Source organism: Anguilla rostrata, chromosome 9 (genome assembly GCF_018555375.3).
Source record: "Anguilla rostrata isolate EN2019 chromosome 9, ASM1855537v3, whole genome shotgun sequence".
Lineage (NCBI taxonomy): Eukaryota > Metazoa > Chordata > Actinopteri > Anguilliformes > Anguillidae > Anguilla > Anguilla rostrata.
The window spans coordinates 53,198,707-53,216,500 of record NC_057941.1 but is presented as its reverse complement, the minus strand read 5'-3'; the positions used below and the strand labels follow the sequence as shown (position 1 = coordinate 53,216,500).

Below are 17,794 nucleotides of genomic sequence, written 5' to 3'. Positions count from 1 at the left end.
CCGCTGTGCTTTAACATGGGCGAGTGTGTGTGTGTGCGTGCATGCATGTAGGTTTGTGTCTGTGGGTGTTTGTGTATCTGTCTATGTATGCATGTGTCTGTCTGTTTGTGTGTGAGTTTATGCAAGTGCATGTGTTAATGTGGGTGTGTCTGTGTGTATTTAAATGTCTGTGTCTGCATGTGTGTGTCTGTGTGTATGTGAGTGTGTGCACATATGTATGTGTCTGACTGTATGAATGTGTGTGTGTGTGTCTGTTGGTCTGTGTGTTTGTGTGTCCATATGTTTGTGTGTGTTTGTGTGTGCGGGTGTGTGTGTTTGTGTGTGAAAGTGAATTCATTAGTTCTACAGGACTACCACTGAATTTACCTGTCAGAAATGTTTATTGACACCTGCAGACATCTGCAGTTCCTGATTGGCTGAATTGCTGTTGGCCCTGCCTCTTACTCTCAGTGCACACTGTAGCCCTAACAGGCTTGGCTGAAAGTTGGTTAACCCTCTCCATGCAGTGTCTCATGGGTAATGTAGTGTTTAGGGGGGCTATCAGAGCAAAGCATTTTCTGGATTCCCTTCTTGTGCTGCTGTGATGAACTGCACTGGCATTTTTCTCACTGGATCCTCTATTTTCAAGCATTTGATTGTTTGCAAGCATTCATGGCATTCTTACCCTTACGGAAAATGCAAAACACATTTTGTAGATCTATAACTCTCCCAAACATGTGTCATGGAATGCACCTCGTCTCTTGGCTATCCTTGAACACAGTGAGTGTTTGTGCATTTAAAATCTTTAATTTATAATCGCTTTTAGATTGTTAGAGTCTTAGCACAAATAATGTTAACAACGCTCCTGTGAGCACTGCTAATGTTAGTAACACTCCTGTTCACAGTAATAATGTCAGTAACAGTCCCGTTAGTGCTATTAAGGTTAGTCACGCTTCGGTTGGTGCCGCTGACGTTAGTGCGGCTGATGTGAGATGCGCTTTATGGGGGGTAGAGCTTTGACAGACTGATCTTCGCTTGGGCAGAATCTCATGGGCCTGGTGCTGTGGCCGTCTCCACTTCCTCCAGTTTTTATTCCAGTCACTGGGGGTGGGGATTTGGGAGACTAGTTGGAGAGGGAGAGCTGGAGAGCTGGAAGATGAGCATAGCACAGTATAGCACTAGTGGGAGGGAGTGAGAGGGTGGGAGAGAGAAAGGAGGGAGTGAGAGAGAGGGAGAGGGAGGGGGAGAGAGAACGGAGGGAGTGAGAGAGAAGGAGAGAGTGAGAGAGGAGGAGGGAAGAGAGGAGGGAGAGAGAGGGAGAGAGCAGGAGAAAGAGGGAAAGGACGGAGGGAGAAAGGGAGGGTGAGAGCAGGAGAAAGAGGGAAAGGAGGGAGGGAGAAAGGGAGGGTGAGAGCAGGAGAAAGAGGAAAGGAGGGAGGGAGAAAGGGAGGGTGAGAGCAGGAGAAAGAGAGAAAGGAGGGAGGGAGAAAGGGAGGGTGAGAGCAGGAGAAAGAGAGAGGAGGGAGGGAGAAAGGGAGGGTGAGAGCAGGAGAAAGAGAGAAAGGAGGGAGGGAGAAAGGGAGGGTGAGAGCAGGAGAAAGAGAGAAAGGAGGGAGGGAGAAAGGGAGGGTGAGAGCAGGAGAAAGAGAGAAAGGAGGAGGGAGAAAGGGAGGGTGAGAGCAGGAGAAAGAGGAAAGGAGGGAGGAGAAAGGGAGGGTGAGAGCAGGAGAAAGAGAGAGGAGGGAGGGAGAAAGGAGGGTGAGAGCAGGAGAAAGAGGGAAAGGAGGGAGGGAGAAAGGGAGGGTGAGAGCAGGAGAAAGAGGAAAGGAGGGAGGGAGAAAGGGAGGGTGAGAGCAGGAGAAAGAGAGAGGAGGAGGGAGAAAGGGAGGGTGAGAGCAGGAGAAAGAGAGAAAGGAGGGAGGGAGAAAGGGAGGTGAGAGCAGGAGAAAGAAGGAAAGGAGGAGGGAGAAAGGGAGGGTGAGAGCAGGAGAAAGAGAGAGGAGGGAGGGAGAAAGGGAGGGTGAGAGCAGGAGAAAGAGAGAAAGGAGGGAGGGAGAAAGGGAGGGTGAGAGCAGGAGAAAGAGAGAAAGGAGGGAGGGGAGAAAGGGAGGTGAGAGCAGGAGAAAGAGAGAAAGGAGGGAGGGAGAAAGGGAGGGTGAGAGCAGGAGAAAGAGAGAGGAGGGAGGGAGAAAGGGAGGGTGAGAGCAGGAGAAAGAGAGAGGAGGGAGGGAGAAAGGGAGGGTGAGAGCAGGAGAAAGAGGGAAAGGAGGGAGGGAGAAAGGGAGGGTGAGAGCAGGAGAAAGAGGGAAAGGAGGGAGGGAGAAAGGGAGGGTGAGAGCAGGAGAAAGAGAGAGGAGGGAGGGAGAAAGGGAGGGTGAGAGCAGGAGAAAGAGAGAAAGGAGAGAGGGAGAAAGGGAGGGTGAGAGCAGGAGAAAGAGGGAAAGGAGGGAGGGAGAAAGGGAGGGTGAGAGCAGGAGAAAGAGGGCGTATTGATGGCTGAATTCAGCGTTTTTATTTCAGACGTTTCAGCCCATCAATCATCCAATCAGCGCCCACGCAGAGTAGCGTTTCCGAACTCTGACCATTTCTCCCGCTCTCTCTCTCTCCCTCTCTCTCTCTCTCTTCCCCTCTCTCTCTCCTCCCCTCCTCCCTCTCTCCTCCTCCCTCTCTCTCCTCTCTCTCCTCTCCTCCCCTCCTCCCCCTCCCCCTCTATCCCTCTCTCTCTCTCCCCCTCCCCCTCTCCCCCTCCATCCCTCTCTCTCTCTCCCTCCATCCCTCTCTCTCTCTCTCCCTCTCTCTCCCCCTCCATCCCTCTCTCTCTCTCTCTCCCCCCCTCCCCCTCCCCCTCTCTGTTTTTCTTTCTTTCTTTCTGGTTCTCTAAATTGGAGCCGCACACCCAACAGAACGCAGGGAGCAGCAGCGCATTCATATTTCAGGAGTCAACGGCGATGCGTCTCAAACTCATCATGAAAACATGAGAGCGTTTCAGCTGGGAGCGCTGCTGGGTATTTATAGCGCTCAGACTGCTGGGAAGTTTACTGCCCGCTGCAGCGACGCGGTCTGTCAGTTATGATGTCATGGAGACGCCTGCTGTCAAACCACACGTTTCCATCAGAGAGCACAAAGACCCACATACACACACACACGCACACATGCATGCACACACACAAGCTTTCTCCTACTCTGTTATTACTGCTGTCCATGGTGCTGGAGAGAGAGAGAGAGCATGAGAGGGTATGGTGGAGCGAGAGAGAGAGGGGGGATAGAGGTATTCTGATAGATAGATGGATAGATGATAGATGGATGGATAGATAGATAGATAGATGCATAGATAGATAGGATAGATGATAGATGGATGGATGGATAGATAGATAGATGCATAGATAGATAGATAGCTGGATAAATAGACGGATAGATAGACGGGTAGATGGATAGTGTTGTGATGCGGTCCTCAGCTGGCCTAGATGATTCTCTCTCTGCTGACTCAGCGCTGCTGTCATGTCGCTCTGGAATCTGATGGTCACATGACCCGCCTGCAGAACACCACCAACTGCTCGGCACTCAAACCCCTGTGCTTTTGGCTGGCCCAGAGGCAGGAGTGACCCAGTGCATTCTGGGAATGACAAAGGGAAGGTCGGCAACGCTGGTCAGGCCAGGGAGTGGGGATACCGTGACCTCTGTGTGCTTGCGTGCGCGTGTGTGTGCTGGAAGAGTGTGTGTTAGCTTGTGAGTGTCTGAGTGTGTGTGTGTGTGTGTGTGTGTGTGTGTGGGACAAGGCAGACAAGCTCTCACCAAATACAAAGCCCCACCGAGTGGCCATTTTGCCCAAGATGAGACGCACCGCTTCCCCCCCTGGGCCGTTTGACTACAAGCCTCATCAGATCCAGAGACAAAGCACAGAGTGCGTGATAAAAACACTGGGAGAGAAAGAGAGAGAGAGGGAGAGTGTAAGGGTGAGAGTGAGGAGGGATGTCATCTTTGTGATGGCTCATACAATATTTATTTCGCTCTTTAGCCTCAAAGCATTTGAGTGGGTGTGCCTTTGACAAGAATGAGCGTGTGACCATAAAAAACAAATAGGGGCGGTGCTAAAACCACAAAGCTACGAGCCCAGGTTCACAGTGCAAAGGAGCATCTTGGGAACTGTAGTTCATTCCCACACACTGATTAGAGGCAGGACTCTGAATCTAAGGATGGCAGTGAGAGAATGCGAGACAGATTGATAGGTAGACAGAGATGTGTGTCTGTCTGTGTGTCGAGGGGCACTATTCCCCTGTGCAGTTGGGGTTGAGTGATGAAGGTAAAATGGCTGCAGCGTAGTGAGCTTCAGTGACTGTGTGCTGAGGCAGGTTCAGAGACCTGGACTGAGCCTTTAAGAGCTTAAAACACTACCCAGGGCTCCCCATATCTCTCTCTCTCTCTCTCTCTCTCTCCCCCTCCGTCTCTCTCTTTCTCTCTCTCTCTTTCTCTCATCACACATCTCAGGATGGCTTGTCCTGTGTCCATTCTCTCCCATTAGAGTCTGTGTGCCTGAGGCGAGGGGCGGGGGGGTATGCTACAGTGTGTGTGTGGGGGGGGGGGGTACTCAGCAGAAATAACTGATTGTGTCTCACGGTTCAAAGATGGATCTGAGAACACGGACATCACAGGGATATACGCCCCCGCCCCCCCATCCCCCCACCCCCAGCCCCCAGATTGAAGACCGCAGTGGTTTCCCGGGGAACACGGCTCGTAACTGTGAGGTGGTTGCTGGCTCCAGTCCCAGGAACACAGCGACTCGCGTGTGTGAAGTGTGTAAATACGCAGCTGTGTGTGGCTGACTGGACAGGGAGAGGGAGAGGGAGAGGGAGCGGGCGTAGGCTGCAGGACTGGGTTAGAGAGCGAGCGCAGGCAGGTCTGTCTGGGGGGGTGGGGGGGGACACGCTAACGCTGCCTCTCTGCCCCCTCGAACCCGCCCCTTACCCGTACCATGGCGTCCTCAGCCCCCTTCTTACACCTGCTATAGCGCTGGACTCTGTGCAGCATGTTTACACCGTTACTGCTGCTGCACACGCTAGGTGCTAGCGGCGCAGCGGCGGCTCCAGCCCTCCATGCGCTGAGCCTGTAATGCATGCAGCAATGCATGCTGGTCTGGATAAATACTGAACTCCTAAATGCAATGTAATGCAATGCAATGTAATGCAAGTAATGATGTAATGATGCTGGTAAATGCGATGTGGGTAATGCATGCGGAATCGTGCGGTAATGTGATGCTGGTATCGATGCTGGTAATGCGTGCTGTAGTGTGGTAATGGATGCTGGGTAATGCAATGCTGGTAATGTGATGCTGGTAATGGATGCTGGGTAATGCGATGCTGGGTAATGCGATGCTAGGTAATGTGATGCTGGGTAATGCGATGCTGGGTAATGCGATGCTGGGTAATGCGATGCTGGGTAATGCGATGCTGGGTAATGCGATGCTGGGTAATGCGATGCTGGGTAATGCGATGCTGGGTAATGCGATGCTGGGTAATGCGATGCTGGGTAATGTGATGCTGACACGTTCACTCTCTGCTTCATTATACAGCCTGGCACTGCTCGTCACTTTGCTTCATATACAGCCTGGCACTGAACGTTCACTCTGCTCATTATACGCCTGGCATGACTGTTCACTCTCTGCTCATTACAGCTAGGCACTGACACGTTCACTCTGCTTCATTATACAGCCTGGGCACTGACTCTCACTCTCTGCTATACGCCTGGCACGACACGTTCACTCTCTGCTTCATTATACAGCCTGGGCACTGACACGTTCACTCTCTGCTTCATTATACAGCCTGGGCACTGACACGTTCACTCTCTGCTTCATTATACAGCCTGGGCACTGACACGTTCACTCCTGACCCCCCCCTCCCTCTCCCTCTCCCTCTCTCTCTCTCTCTCCTTCCCCCTCTTGCTCTCTCTCTGTCTCGCTGGCATTGCAGTCAATGAGGTTGAGACAGTCGCTTTGGAATTCCCGGTTGCCATGGCAGTTGTTGCTATGGTATAACCGTGGCATTGGAAGGTCAGTGTGGAAGTTGGGTGGCATTGGAGAGGGAGAGATGGAACTGTGGGACATATCTCGCCTGAGACAGAGAGTGTCTGCCTGTTTCAGACTGTGTTGACAGTATCAGGCTGTGTAGACTGTTGCTGTTTGTCTCATAATAACACACACACATGCACACACATACGCACACACACACACACACACACACATCTCCTGAGGGGTAGATATAAAGAGATATAAGGAGCACGCACAGGAGGATGAGAGAGAAAAACGACTCCAGCCGTTCCCAGAGGAAGAAATGAAAGGGGGCTCCCCAAAGAAGAGAGGGATGCAGGAATGAGTGCAGGAACGAGGGAGCGATAGGGAGGAGAAATTCTGCTAAAGTGCGAGAGGAGTGCTGTATTTACCTCTCACTCGACCAATGGCCTGCCATTTTTCCTCAACCAGGGAACCAATATGATACATATCAGCAGAGGCAAAAAGAAAAGGAGTGAGAGAGGGAGAGAGAGGGAGACAGAGAGAATAGGTACACACCATATTCTGCAGCCGCCCACACAGTTGCGTCATTAGCCGCTCTCAGATGCAGTGTTCACTCTGACCAGCACAATGAGGAATATCTTCTGTTTTCACTACCGGTGCGTATGGACCCTTTGAAAAATACTCCCTGTTTTAAAAATGTGAGTAGCAGTAGCAGATGCTTATCCTTATTTATTTATGAAGTGATCTCCTGGTGAATGGGTGGGGGGGGAGCGTGGGGGCGTGGCCTCTTCTCTGGCCTGTGTGAGTGACAGGCTGTAGCGTTCCGTTTGGACACCGTGTTCCCTGAGAACACTCCGCGGGCCATTAGTGAGCTGGCAGGAGTTTAAAGAACCAGGAAGTGACATCACGGATTGCCGCAGTGGTGGGCTTTAGGGCTAGGTGCGCTCATCTGTCCGTCCTGAGCAGCTACAGGCGGATTATATCTGAGCTTCCAGAGTGGAGGAGGTGAAGCTGCCATTTGTGGCAGAGAAAGAAATACCGTTTAACAGCCAGGCATTTTAAAGGAGTCTGATCTGTTCTTCCTCTTCTTCCTCCTCTCCCTAATCTTTAGTCCCCCTTTCACAGTCCCCCTCTCTCTTTCTCTCCTCCTCTCCCCCTGTCTTCCCTCTGTTTTTCATCTTCCTCTGTTCTCTCTGTTGGGTTCACAGGGGGGGCTTATTGCTGGGTTAAATTAAAACAGCGGCCTCACAGTGGCCATATGCAGAGGGAAATATGAAATATGAAACCTGCAGGAGAGGCTGCTGTGAGCATTAGGCTTTAAGAGGGTTTTATGGAGGGAAATTGACATTCAGCCCACTGGTGCTCCCCTTGAAGCGAAACAGCCCTGATGGTTTATGAAGAGAGGGTCTGGTTGTGTACCTGTGTACGGTGCAGTCTAACAGGGCCTCCTGGATGAGCTGTACCTGTATGCTGTGGGCTAACAGGGCCTCCTGGATGAGCTGTACCTGTATGCTGTAGGCTAACAAGGCCTCCTGGACGAGCTGTACCTGTGTGCTGTAGGCTAACAGGGCCTCCTGGTGGAGCTGTACCTGTGTGCTGTAGGCTAACAGGGCCTCCTGGTGGAGCTGTACCTGTGTGCTGTAGGCTAACAGGGCCTCCTGGTGGAGCTGTACCTGTGTGCTGTAGGCTAACAGGGCCTCCTGGTGGAGCTGTACCTGTGTGCTGTAGGCTAACAGGGCCTCCTGGACAAGCTGTACCTGTGTGCTGTAGGCTAACAGGGCCTCCTGGTGGAGCTGTACCTGTGTGCTGTAGTCTAACAGGGCCTCCTGGACGAGCTGTACCTGTGTGCTGGAGGCTAACAGGGCCTCCTGGTGGAGCTGTACCTGTGTGCTGTAGGCTAACAGGGCCTTCTGGTGGAGCTGTACCTGTGTGCTGTAGGCTAACAGGGCCTCCTGGACGAGCTGTACCTGTGTGCTGTAGGCTAACAGGGCCTTCTGGTGGAGCTGTACCTGTGTGCTGCGGTCTAAAGCTGTTTGTTGGGTTTAGTATCTGGTAAATTCAGTGTTCTGTCCACATTTTTGGAGTGTAAAGATCCAGTGTTTTCAAACATGTGAATTTCTTTTTCAGGATGCATTGGAATGTACAGTTCCTCAGTAATTTGACTGAAATCGAAACAGTGCATTGTTGAATCTCTCCTGAATCCCCTCTCATCCCATCTCTCTCTCTCTTTCTCTCTCTCTCGCTCTCTGCAGGCTAATTCTCCTCCTATGATGGTGAACACAGAAACACTGGATGGCTCTCCTTATGTAAGTTCTGCATCATCTGCACCATTTCATTATTATTATCTATCTTCTGCCTCCCTCTGTGTTTTCCCCACACATCCCCTTGGCCTGCAGCAGTGTCACATAGTCACATAAAACTGCCTCTTATGTGAGTTACTGCCCCCTACAGACCTGGAGGCAGATCAGCAGAATTTACCCTCCTTCAGTATTCTTGCTGAGACTCCTACAGTATTCCCACTAAAACTTCTGCAGTATTCTTGCTCAAATACCTACAGTATTCCTGTAGAAACTCCTGCAGTATCCCTGTTGAAACTCTTGCAGTATTCCTGCTAAAACTCCTGCAGTATTCCTGCTGAAACTCCTGCAGTATTCCCACTGAAATTCCTGCAGTATTCCTGCTGAAACTCCTGCAGTATTCCCACTGAAACTCCTGCAGTATTCCTGCTGAAACTCCTGCAGTATTCCCACAGAAACTCCTGCAGTATTCCCACTGAAACTCCTGCAGTATTCCCACTGAAACTCCTGCAGTATTCCCACTGAAACTCCTGCAGTATTCCCACTGAAACTCCTGCAGTATTCCTGCTGAAACTCCTGCAGTATTCCCACTGAAACTCCTGCAGTATTCCTGCTGTAACTCTTGCGGTATTCTCATATTTAGTGAGGCAGGATTCCTCCTTGTCTTTCACGTGTGAGTCTGCTCCAGCAGTCTGCTCCTCCAGCACTAGGGCGGTGCTGCTCAGCTGCAGTGGGCAGTTATAAAAGGGGCAGCTGTACCTGTGTGCTGTAGGCTAACAGGGCCTCCTGGTGGAGCTGTACCTGTGTGCTGTAGGCTAACAGGGCCTCCTGGTGGAGCTGTACCAGCCTGCTCCTCCAGCACTAGGACTGTGCTGCTCAGCTGCAGGGGGCAGTTATAAAAGGGGCAGCTGTACCTGTGTGCTGTAGGCTAACAGGGCCTCCTGGTGGAGCTGTACCTGTGTGCTGTAGGCTAACAGGGCCTCCTGGTGGAGCTGTACCAGCCTGCTCCTCCAGCACTAGGGCGGTGCTGCTCAGCTGCAGGGGGCGGTTATGAAAGGGGCAGCCTTGGGCAATGTGCGCCCTGCTGAATTTATGTCGGATCATGTCACCATAAGATGCTCCTGTGAACTGGACCTTCTGATCTGGGAGTCACACACACAGTCTGAGCAGCACCTTTATACTGGGTTTGTTCTGCTCAGTCTGCATTTCTGACCATCAGATATCTGCTGCCCCACCTTGTCTTTGTGAAAATGTCATATGATAATTTCACTCTCTGTCTCTTCCTTTCTCTTCATCTGAGCTAATGAACACTGTTATCATATATATGATATTGTTTCTCTGTTTGAGGAACTGGTAGTCCATCAGTTAACTATGACACACCTCACACAGCTTAGCAGTTAGAGTCTGTTCTCCATATTGATTGCCTGTATAAATAACCTTCATGCCAGTTGGCCTTCTGTATGAACAACCCTATTTGCTCTTTGGTTGCCTGGGCGACAATCCCTTCCTCTCTGGATGAGTTTGTGAATGAGTGTGCTCTGTCTCTCAGGTGAGTTTGTGAATGAGTGTGCTCTGTCTCTCAGGTGAGTTTGTGAATGAGTGTGCTCTGTCTCTCAGGTGAGTTTGTGAATGAGTGTGCTCTCTCTCTCAGGTGAGTTTGTGAATGAGTGTGCTCTCTCTCTCAGGTGAGTTTGTGAATGAGTGTGCTCTGTCTCTCAGGTGAGTTTGTGAATGAGTGTGCTCTGTCTCTCAGGTGAGTTTGTGAATGAGTGTGCTCTGTCTCTCAGGTGAGTTTGTGAATGAGTGTGCTCTGTCTCTCAGGTGAGTTTGTGAATGAGTGTGCTCTGTCTCTCAGGTGAGTTTGTGAATGAGTGTGCTCTCTCTCTCAGGTGAGTTTGTGAATGAGTGTGCTCTGTCTCTCTCAGGTGAGTTTGTGAATGAGTGTGCTCTCTCTCTCAGGTGAGTTTGTGAATGAGTGTGCTCTGTCTCTCTCGGGTGAGTTTGTGAATGAGTGTGCTCTGTCTCTCAGGTGAGTTTGTGAATGAGTGTGCTCTCTCTCTCAGGTGAGTTTGTGAATGAGTGTGCTCTGTCTCTCAGGTGAGTTTGTGAATGAGTGTGCTCTGTCTCTCAGGTGAGTTTGTGAATGAGTGTGCTCTGTCTCTCTCGGGTGAGTTTGTGAATGAGTGTGCTCTCTCTCTCAGGTGAGTTTGTGAATGAGTGTGCTCTCTCTCTCAGGTGAGTTTGTGAATGAGTGTGCTCTGTCTCTCAGGTGAGTTTGTGAATGAGTGTGCTCTCTCTCAGGTGAGTTTGTGAATGAGTGTGCTCTGTCTCTCAGGTGAGTTTGTGAATGAGTGTGCTCTGTCTCTCAGGTGAGTTTGTGAATGAGTGTGCTCTCTCTCAGGTGAGTTTGTGAATGAGTGTTCTCTCTCTCTCAGGTGAGTTTGTGAATGAGTGTGCTCTCTCTCTCAGGTGAGTTTGTGAATGAGTGTGCTCTGTCTCTCAGGTGAGTTTGTGAATGAGTGTGCTCTGTCTCTCAGGTGAGTTTGTGAATGAGTGTGCTCTCTCTCTCTCCGGTGAGTTTGTGAATGAGTGTGCTCTGTCTCTCGGGTGAGTTTGTGAATGAGTGTGCTCTCTCTCTCGGGTGAGTTTGTGAATGAGTGTGCTCTGTCCTCTCAGGTGAGTTTGTGAATGAGTGGCTGCTCTCTCTCTCCGGTGAGTTTGTGAATGAGTGTGCTCTCTCTCTCCGGTGAGTTTGTGAATGAGTGTGCTCTCTCTCTCCGGTGAGTTTGTGAATGAGTGTGCTCTGTCTCTCTCAGGTGAACGGGATGGAAGGAGAGATGGAGTACGAGGAGATCACTCTGGAGCGGGTGAGTCTTTACCTGAGCCGCACCTGTACACCTGCACACCTGTTTAACCATCTAGGGCTCCAGACCTGCCTGGATTCCCCGTCATGTTTCCGGCCTGTTTCTCATGGTCCTGGCTAGGCTCCTTAGGTCCAGCGAAGGGTAATCTTGACTCTACAGAATTTAATCACATTCAATCACGATGAGGTAAAAAAAAAACTCCTCAGTGGAAAGAAATCTTTGGAGGAATCTGGCTATAGAGGGGGAGCCCATCCTTCACTGGCCAGCCTGGGGTAAAGTAGGGGTAAAATGGTACAGGTTTGTAATACAGGATCCATCACAGCAAATAATCAAATGGGTCAAGCAGGCAACAGTTAAACTTTAAAGGTAAATTTAAACTAAACATTAATAACAATTTATATGAATCAGATCTTTACCTCTCTTTCTGGGGCCTATGTTACGATTACACACAGTCCAGAGAGGATCTCTGTGAGGAGATACGCGACTGTTTCAGACTCATCGTATTCAGTCCAGAGAGGATCTCTGTGAGGAGATACGCGACTGTTTCAGACTCATGGTATTCAGTCCGCGTCTCCATCCCTGTTTGGCTGGCGGTCTGTAACGGCTCATATCTCTGAGCTGACAGATTATCCAGTTAATTCTGCTGCAAACAGAATTAGCCTGGGAGACCAGCGCTGCTGCAGACGGAATGGTTTATAAAGAGCTGGATTACTGACAGGAAACACACTGCTCTGGAGCTAACTCAACTGTGTGTGTGTGTGTGTGTGTGTGTGTCTGTCTGTGTGTGTGTCTCTGCCTGTGTGTGTGTCTCTCTGTGTGCGTTTGCATGTGTGTGTCTCTGTGTGTGTGTGTGTGTGTGTGTGTGTGTGTGTGTGTGTGTGCGCAGGGTAACTCTGGCCTGGGGTTCAGTATTGCTGGGGGCACAGATAACCCCCATGTGGGGGACGATCCCAGCATCTTCATCACCAAGATCATCCCTGGGGGGGCAGCCGCTCAGGACGGCAGACTCAGGTATGTCTCCGACTCCGCCCCCAGCCCTACTGACCCCTCCCCCCTCCCCTACTGACCCCTCCCCTACCAACACACACCTCCACGACTCCGCCCCCAGCCCTACTGACCCCTCCCCTACCAACACACACCTCCACTGACCCCGCCCCCAGCCCTACTGACCCCTCCCCCACCAACACACACCTCCACTGACTCCGCCCCCAGCCCTACTGACCCCTCCCCCACCAACACACACCTCCACTGACTCCGCCCCCAGCCCTACTGACCCCTCCCCCACCAACACACACCTCCACTGACTCCGCCCCAGCCCTACTGACCCCTCCCCACCAACTCCCGCCTCCACTGACCCGCCCATAACCTGCCCTCCCCATCCACCCAACACTGACTCCACCGTTATTTCTATTACTTCTCTTAGCTTGGCGGCCATACTGCTCTCTCTCTCTCACTGTCTCTCTCCCCGTTTCTCTCTCTCTCTCTGTCACACAAGCACACACACACACACACTACCCAAGTTGCGCAATGGTGGTGATTAAAGAGAATCAAACACCCCTCACCCCCCCTCATAAATTTCTCGGTGTCCATCAGAGGCCCTGTATAAATGCAGAGCTGTAATATTATTTTTGGGCTTGTGTCAGGATTTAATTCCCATTCTGGACCGGGGCCAGTGCTGGAGTGGATGTATTACCCCCCCCCCCTCCCCCCAGCGTTTGCTCTGTGGGGTCAACCCAGGTCTGGGCTCCTGTGAAGAACAATCAGGTTTAATAGGGACATCCCTGTGCGTGTGCTGTCCTTCCGCCTGTATCCAGCCTGGTTCTGCTGGCTCTCGATCAGGCTTGGTTCTGCTGAATCGGGGTATGGCCTGGTTCTGCTGGCTCTCGATCAGGCTTGGTTCTGCTGGATCTCGATCAGGCTTGGTTCTGTTGAATCGAGGTACGGCCTGGTTCTGCTGGCTCTCGATCAGGCTTGGTTCTGTTGAATGGGGGTACGGCCTGGTTCTGTTGGACCCTGATCAGGCTTGGTTCTGCTGGGTGCGGATCTAGTCTGATCCTGCTGGATTCTGTTCTGGTGCTGATCAGTCACATTTTATTTAGCCCGGTGCCGTTTACTGTCACTGTTAAAAAAGCACTTTAAAATTTTCAGTCAGAAATCTACACAAGAATAAGCTTTTTTTTAACCCAATATGGGAGACTCTGGAAAGTAATCCTGAGGTAATTATTCTCTGAATTATCCCATTAGAATGTACAGACGCATTATGTAAAATAATGCTTTTCCGGATGTCTGTGTAATTCTGCATGTTGACAGCTTGCTCACATCGGTACAGGAGGAGCAGGGAGGCAGCACTCACCTGTGAACGCGTGCGGGGGAGGCAGCACTCACCTGTGAACGCGTGCGGGGCAGCCGCTCAGCCAGGTGAACGCGTGCGGGGTAGCGCTCACCTGTGAACGCGTGCGGGGCAGCCGCTCAGCCAGGTGAACGCGTGCGGGGTAGCCGCTCAGCCAGGTGAACGCGTGCGGGGCAGCTCAGTGAGGTGAACGCGTGTGGGGTAGCTCAGTGAGGTGAACGTGTGCGGGGCAGCTCAGTGAGGTGAACGCGTGTGGGGTAGCTCAGTGAGGTGAACGCGTGTGGGGTAGCCGCTCAGTGAGGTGAACGCGTGTGGGGTAGCTCAGTGAGGTGAACGCGTGCGGGGTAGCTCAGTGAGGTGAACGCGTGCAGGGTAGCCGCTCAGCGAGGTGAGCGCGTGCGGGGTAGCTCAGTGAGGTGAACGCGTGCGGGGCAGCCGCTCAGCCAGGTGAACGCGTGCGGGGTAGCTCAGTGAGGTGAACGCGTGCGGGGTAGCTGCTCAGCGAGGTGAACGCGTGTGGGGTAGCTCAGCGAGGTGAACGCGTGTGGGGTAGCTCAGCGAGGTGAACGCGTGTGGGGTAGCTCAGCGAGGTGAACGCGTGTGGGGCAGCTCAGCGAGGTGAACGCGTGTGGGGTAGCTCAGCGAGGTGAACGTGTGTGGGGTAGCTCAGCGAGGTGAGCGCGTGCGGGGTAGCCGCTCAGCGAGGTGAGCGCGTGCGGGGCAGCCGCTCAGCCAGGTGAACGCGTGCAGGACAGCCGCTCAGCCAGGTGAACGCGTGCGGGGTAGCTCAGTGAGGTGAACGCGTGCGGGGTAGCTCAGTGAGGTGAACGCGTGCAGGACAGCCGCTCAGCCAGGTGAACGCGTGCGGGGCAGCCGCTCAGTGAGGTGAACGCGTGCGGGGCAGCCGCTCAGTGAGGTGAACGCGTGCGGGTAGCTCAGTGAGGTGAACGCGTGCAGGACAGCCGCTCAGCCAGGTGAACGCGTGCGGGTAGCTCAGTGAGGTGAACGCGTGCGGGGTAGCTCAGTGAGGTGAACGCGTGCAGGACAGCCGCTCAGCCAGGTGAACGCGTGCGGGGCAGCCGCTCAGTGAGGTGAACGCGTGCGGGGCAGCCGCTCAGTGAGGTGAACGCGTGCAGGACAGCCGCTCAGCGAGGTGAACGCGTGCGGGGTAGCCGCTCAGTGAGGTGAACGCGTGCAGGACAGCCGCTCAGCGAGGTGAACGCGTGCGGGTAGCTCAGTGAGGTGAACGCGTGCGGGTAGCTCAGTGAGGTGAACGCGTGCAGGACAGCCGCTCAGCCAGGTGAACGCGTGCGGGGCAGCCGCTCAGTGAGGTGAACGCGTGCGGGGCAGCCGCTCAGTGAGGTGAACGCGTGCGGGGCAGCCGCTCAGCCAGGTGAACGCGTGTGGGGCAGCTGCTCAGTGAGGTGAACGCGTGCGGGGCAGCCGCTCAGTGAGGTGAACGCGTGCGGGGTAGCTCAGTGAGGTGAACGCGTGCAGGACAGCCGCTCAGCCAGGTGAACGCGTGCGGGGTAGCTCAGTGAGGTGAACGCGTGCGGGGTAGCTCAGTGAGGTGAACGCGTGCAGGACAGCCGCTCAGCCAGGTGAACGCGTGCGGGGCAGCCGCTCAGTGAGGTGAACGCGTGCGGGGCAGCCGCTCAGTGAGGTGAACGCGTGCGGGGCAGCCGCTCAGTGAGGTGAACGCGTGCGGGGTAGCTCAGTGAGGTGAACGCGTGCAGGACAGCCGCTCAGCCAGGTGAACGCGTGCGGGGTAGCTCAGTGAGGTGAACGCGTGCGGGGTAGCTCAGTGAGGTGAACGCGTGCAGGACAGCCGCTCAGCCAGGTGAACGCGTGCGGGGCAGCCGCTCAGTGAGGTGAACGCGTGCGGGGCAGCCGCTCAGTGAGGTGAACGCGTGCGGGGCAGCCGCTCAGCCAGGTGAACGCGTGCGGGGCAGCCGCTCAGTGAGGTGAACGCGTGCGGGGCAGCCGCTCAGCCAGGTGAACGCGTGCGGGGCAGCCGCTCAGCCAGGTGAACGCGTGCGGGGCAGCCGCTCAGCGAGGTGAACGCGTGCGGGGCAGCCGCTCAGCGAGGTGAACGCGTGCGGGACAGCCGCTCAGTGAGGTGAACGCGTGCGGGACAGCCGCTCAGCCAGGTGAACGCGTGCGGGGCAGCCGCTCAGTGAGGTGAACGCGTGCGGGGTAGCTCAGCGAGGTGAACGCGTGTGGGGCAGCCGCTCAGCCAGGTGAACGCGTGCGGGGCAGCCGCTCAGCCAGGTGAACGCGTGTGGGGTAGCTCAGTGAGGTGAACGCGTGTGGGGTAGCTCAGCCAGGTGAACGCGTGCGGGGCAGCTGCTCAGCCAGGTGAACGCGTGCGGGGCAGCCGCTCAGTGAGGTGAACGCGTGCGGGGTAGCTCAGCGAGGTGAACGCGTGCGGGGCAGCCGCTCAGCGAGGTGAACGCGTGCAGGACAGCCGCTCAGCCAGGTGAACGCGTGCAGGACAGCCGCTCAGCCAGGTGAACGCGTGCAGGACAGCCGCTCAGCCAGGTGAACGCGTGCGGGGTAGCTCAGTGAGGTGAACGCGTGCGGGGTAGCTCAGCCAGGTGAACGCGTGCGGGGCAGCCGCTCAGCGAGGTGAACGCGTGCAGGACAGCCGCTCAGCCAGGTGAACGCGTGCGGGACAGCCGCTCAGCCAGGTGAAATCCGGCGGCCATGTTGCGCGGCCTCGTGCGTGAGCGTGCGCTTTAATAATTCAGACTTGGCGAGACCGGCGGGAGGCGGCCTGTGAATAATGTAAACCCGCAGCGGCGGATCTGGCGGCTGCGTTTAGCGCCGTGAAGAAGAGGAGGTCACGGTCTAGAAGTTCTGAAAATGACAGGTGTGTCATATTCGGTGTGTGCAGGGGGGGAGGGTTAGGAGTGTTTAACTCTTTTGACACCTTTGCTCCAACTCCCCACCCCTAAAGCTACAAACTGCTTTTGTTCTTCCTGCCTGTTTATAAAACTACAGTTCCCAGCATGCTCTGAACATGAGCAAAGACTCAAGCCACCAGATGAATGTGATCCATAGTACTGTTTTCACACCTGCGCTGATGCTATGCACACTGGTGTGTTCTGGCACTTCCTGCTTTTTAAAAGCCACTTCCTGGATATCTCCTCTGTGCCTCCGGCCTGCTCCACTGGCCCTCCCCCTCTCCCTCTCCCCCCCCAGGGTGAATGACTGCATCCTGTTTGTGAACGACGTGGACGTGCGGGAGGTGACGCACAGCCTGGCCGTAGAGGCGCTGAAGGAGGCCGGCGCCATCGTCCGGCTCTACATCCTGCGCAGAAAACCCGCAGCAGAGAGAGTCACCGAGATCAAACTCATCAAGGGCCCCAAAGGTGTGTGTGTGTGTGTGTGTGTGTGTGTGTGTGTGAGAGAGCGTGTGTGTGTGTGTGTGTGTGTGAGAGAGCTTGTGTGTGTGTGTGTGTGTGAGAGAGAGCTTGTGTGTGTGTGTGTGTGTGTGTGTGTGTGTGTGTGAGAGAGCTTGTGTGTGTGTGTGTGTGTGTGTGTGAGAGAGAGCTCGTGTGTGAGAGAGCGCGCGCGTGTGTGTGTGAGAGAGCGTGTGTGTGTGTGTGTGTGTGTGTGTAGAGAGCGTGTGGTGTGTGTGAGAGAGCGTGTGTGTGTGAGTGTGTGTGAGAGAGCGTGTGTGTGTGTGAGTGTGTGTGAGAGAGCGTGTTGTGTGTGTGAGAGAGCGTGTGTGTGTGTGTGTGTGTGTGAGAGAGCGTGTGTGTGTGTGTATGTGTATGGAGTGTTCAGTAGGTAATGGAGTGTTCAGTGTAATGCAGGCCTGTGCTGTAGGTAATGGAGTGTAATGCAGGGCTGTGCTGTGACTCTCAGGGTTGGGGTTCAGTATAGCTGGGGGTGTGGGGAACCAGCACATCCCCGGAGACAACAGCATCTACGTCACCAAGATCATCGAGGGAGGGGCAGCTCACAGGGACGGGCGGCTACAGATCGGGGACAAAATACTGGCTGTGAGTAAGAAAATGCGCGCACACACACACACACACACACACACACACATGCAGACAGACACACACACATTTGCATGCACGCACGCACATACACACACACACACACGCAAAATCCCCCAAGTACACACACACACAAGACACATATGCATACTACATTGCTGTTATTTTAGTGAACAGTGCCCAGAGCAAACATGATTTGCATTAGTTTCATATGCAAAGAGTGGAATGATTTTAATTAGCGCTGCAAAAATTAGGTTTCTGAGGAAAAATACCAAACCAAGTGGATAAAA

General features: G+C 53.8%; 1 protein-coding gene across 5 annotated transcripts in view; it reads left to right on the top strand.

The window, feature by feature from the left end:
- Positions 1-17,794, top strand: part of LOC135264205 (disks large homolog 4) — a 68,579-nt gene that overhangs the window by 38,192 nt on the left and 12,593 nt on the right. For all 5 annotated transcript variants that reach the window (XM_064352947.1, XM_064352945.1, XM_064352944.1 and 2 more), the window contains 5 exons: positions 8,236-8,289; positions 11,097-11,147; positions 12,031-12,155; positions 16,699-16,868; positions 17,368-17,504. In XM_064352947.1, the coding sequence (XP_064209017.1) occupies positions 8,236-8,289; positions 11,097-11,147; positions 12,031-12,155; positions 16,699-16,868; positions 17,368-17,504 (537 nt within the window). The remainder of the gene's footprint in view (positions 1-8,235; positions 8,290-11,096; positions 11,148-12,030; positions 12,156-16,698; positions 16,869-17,367; positions 17,505-17,794) is intronic.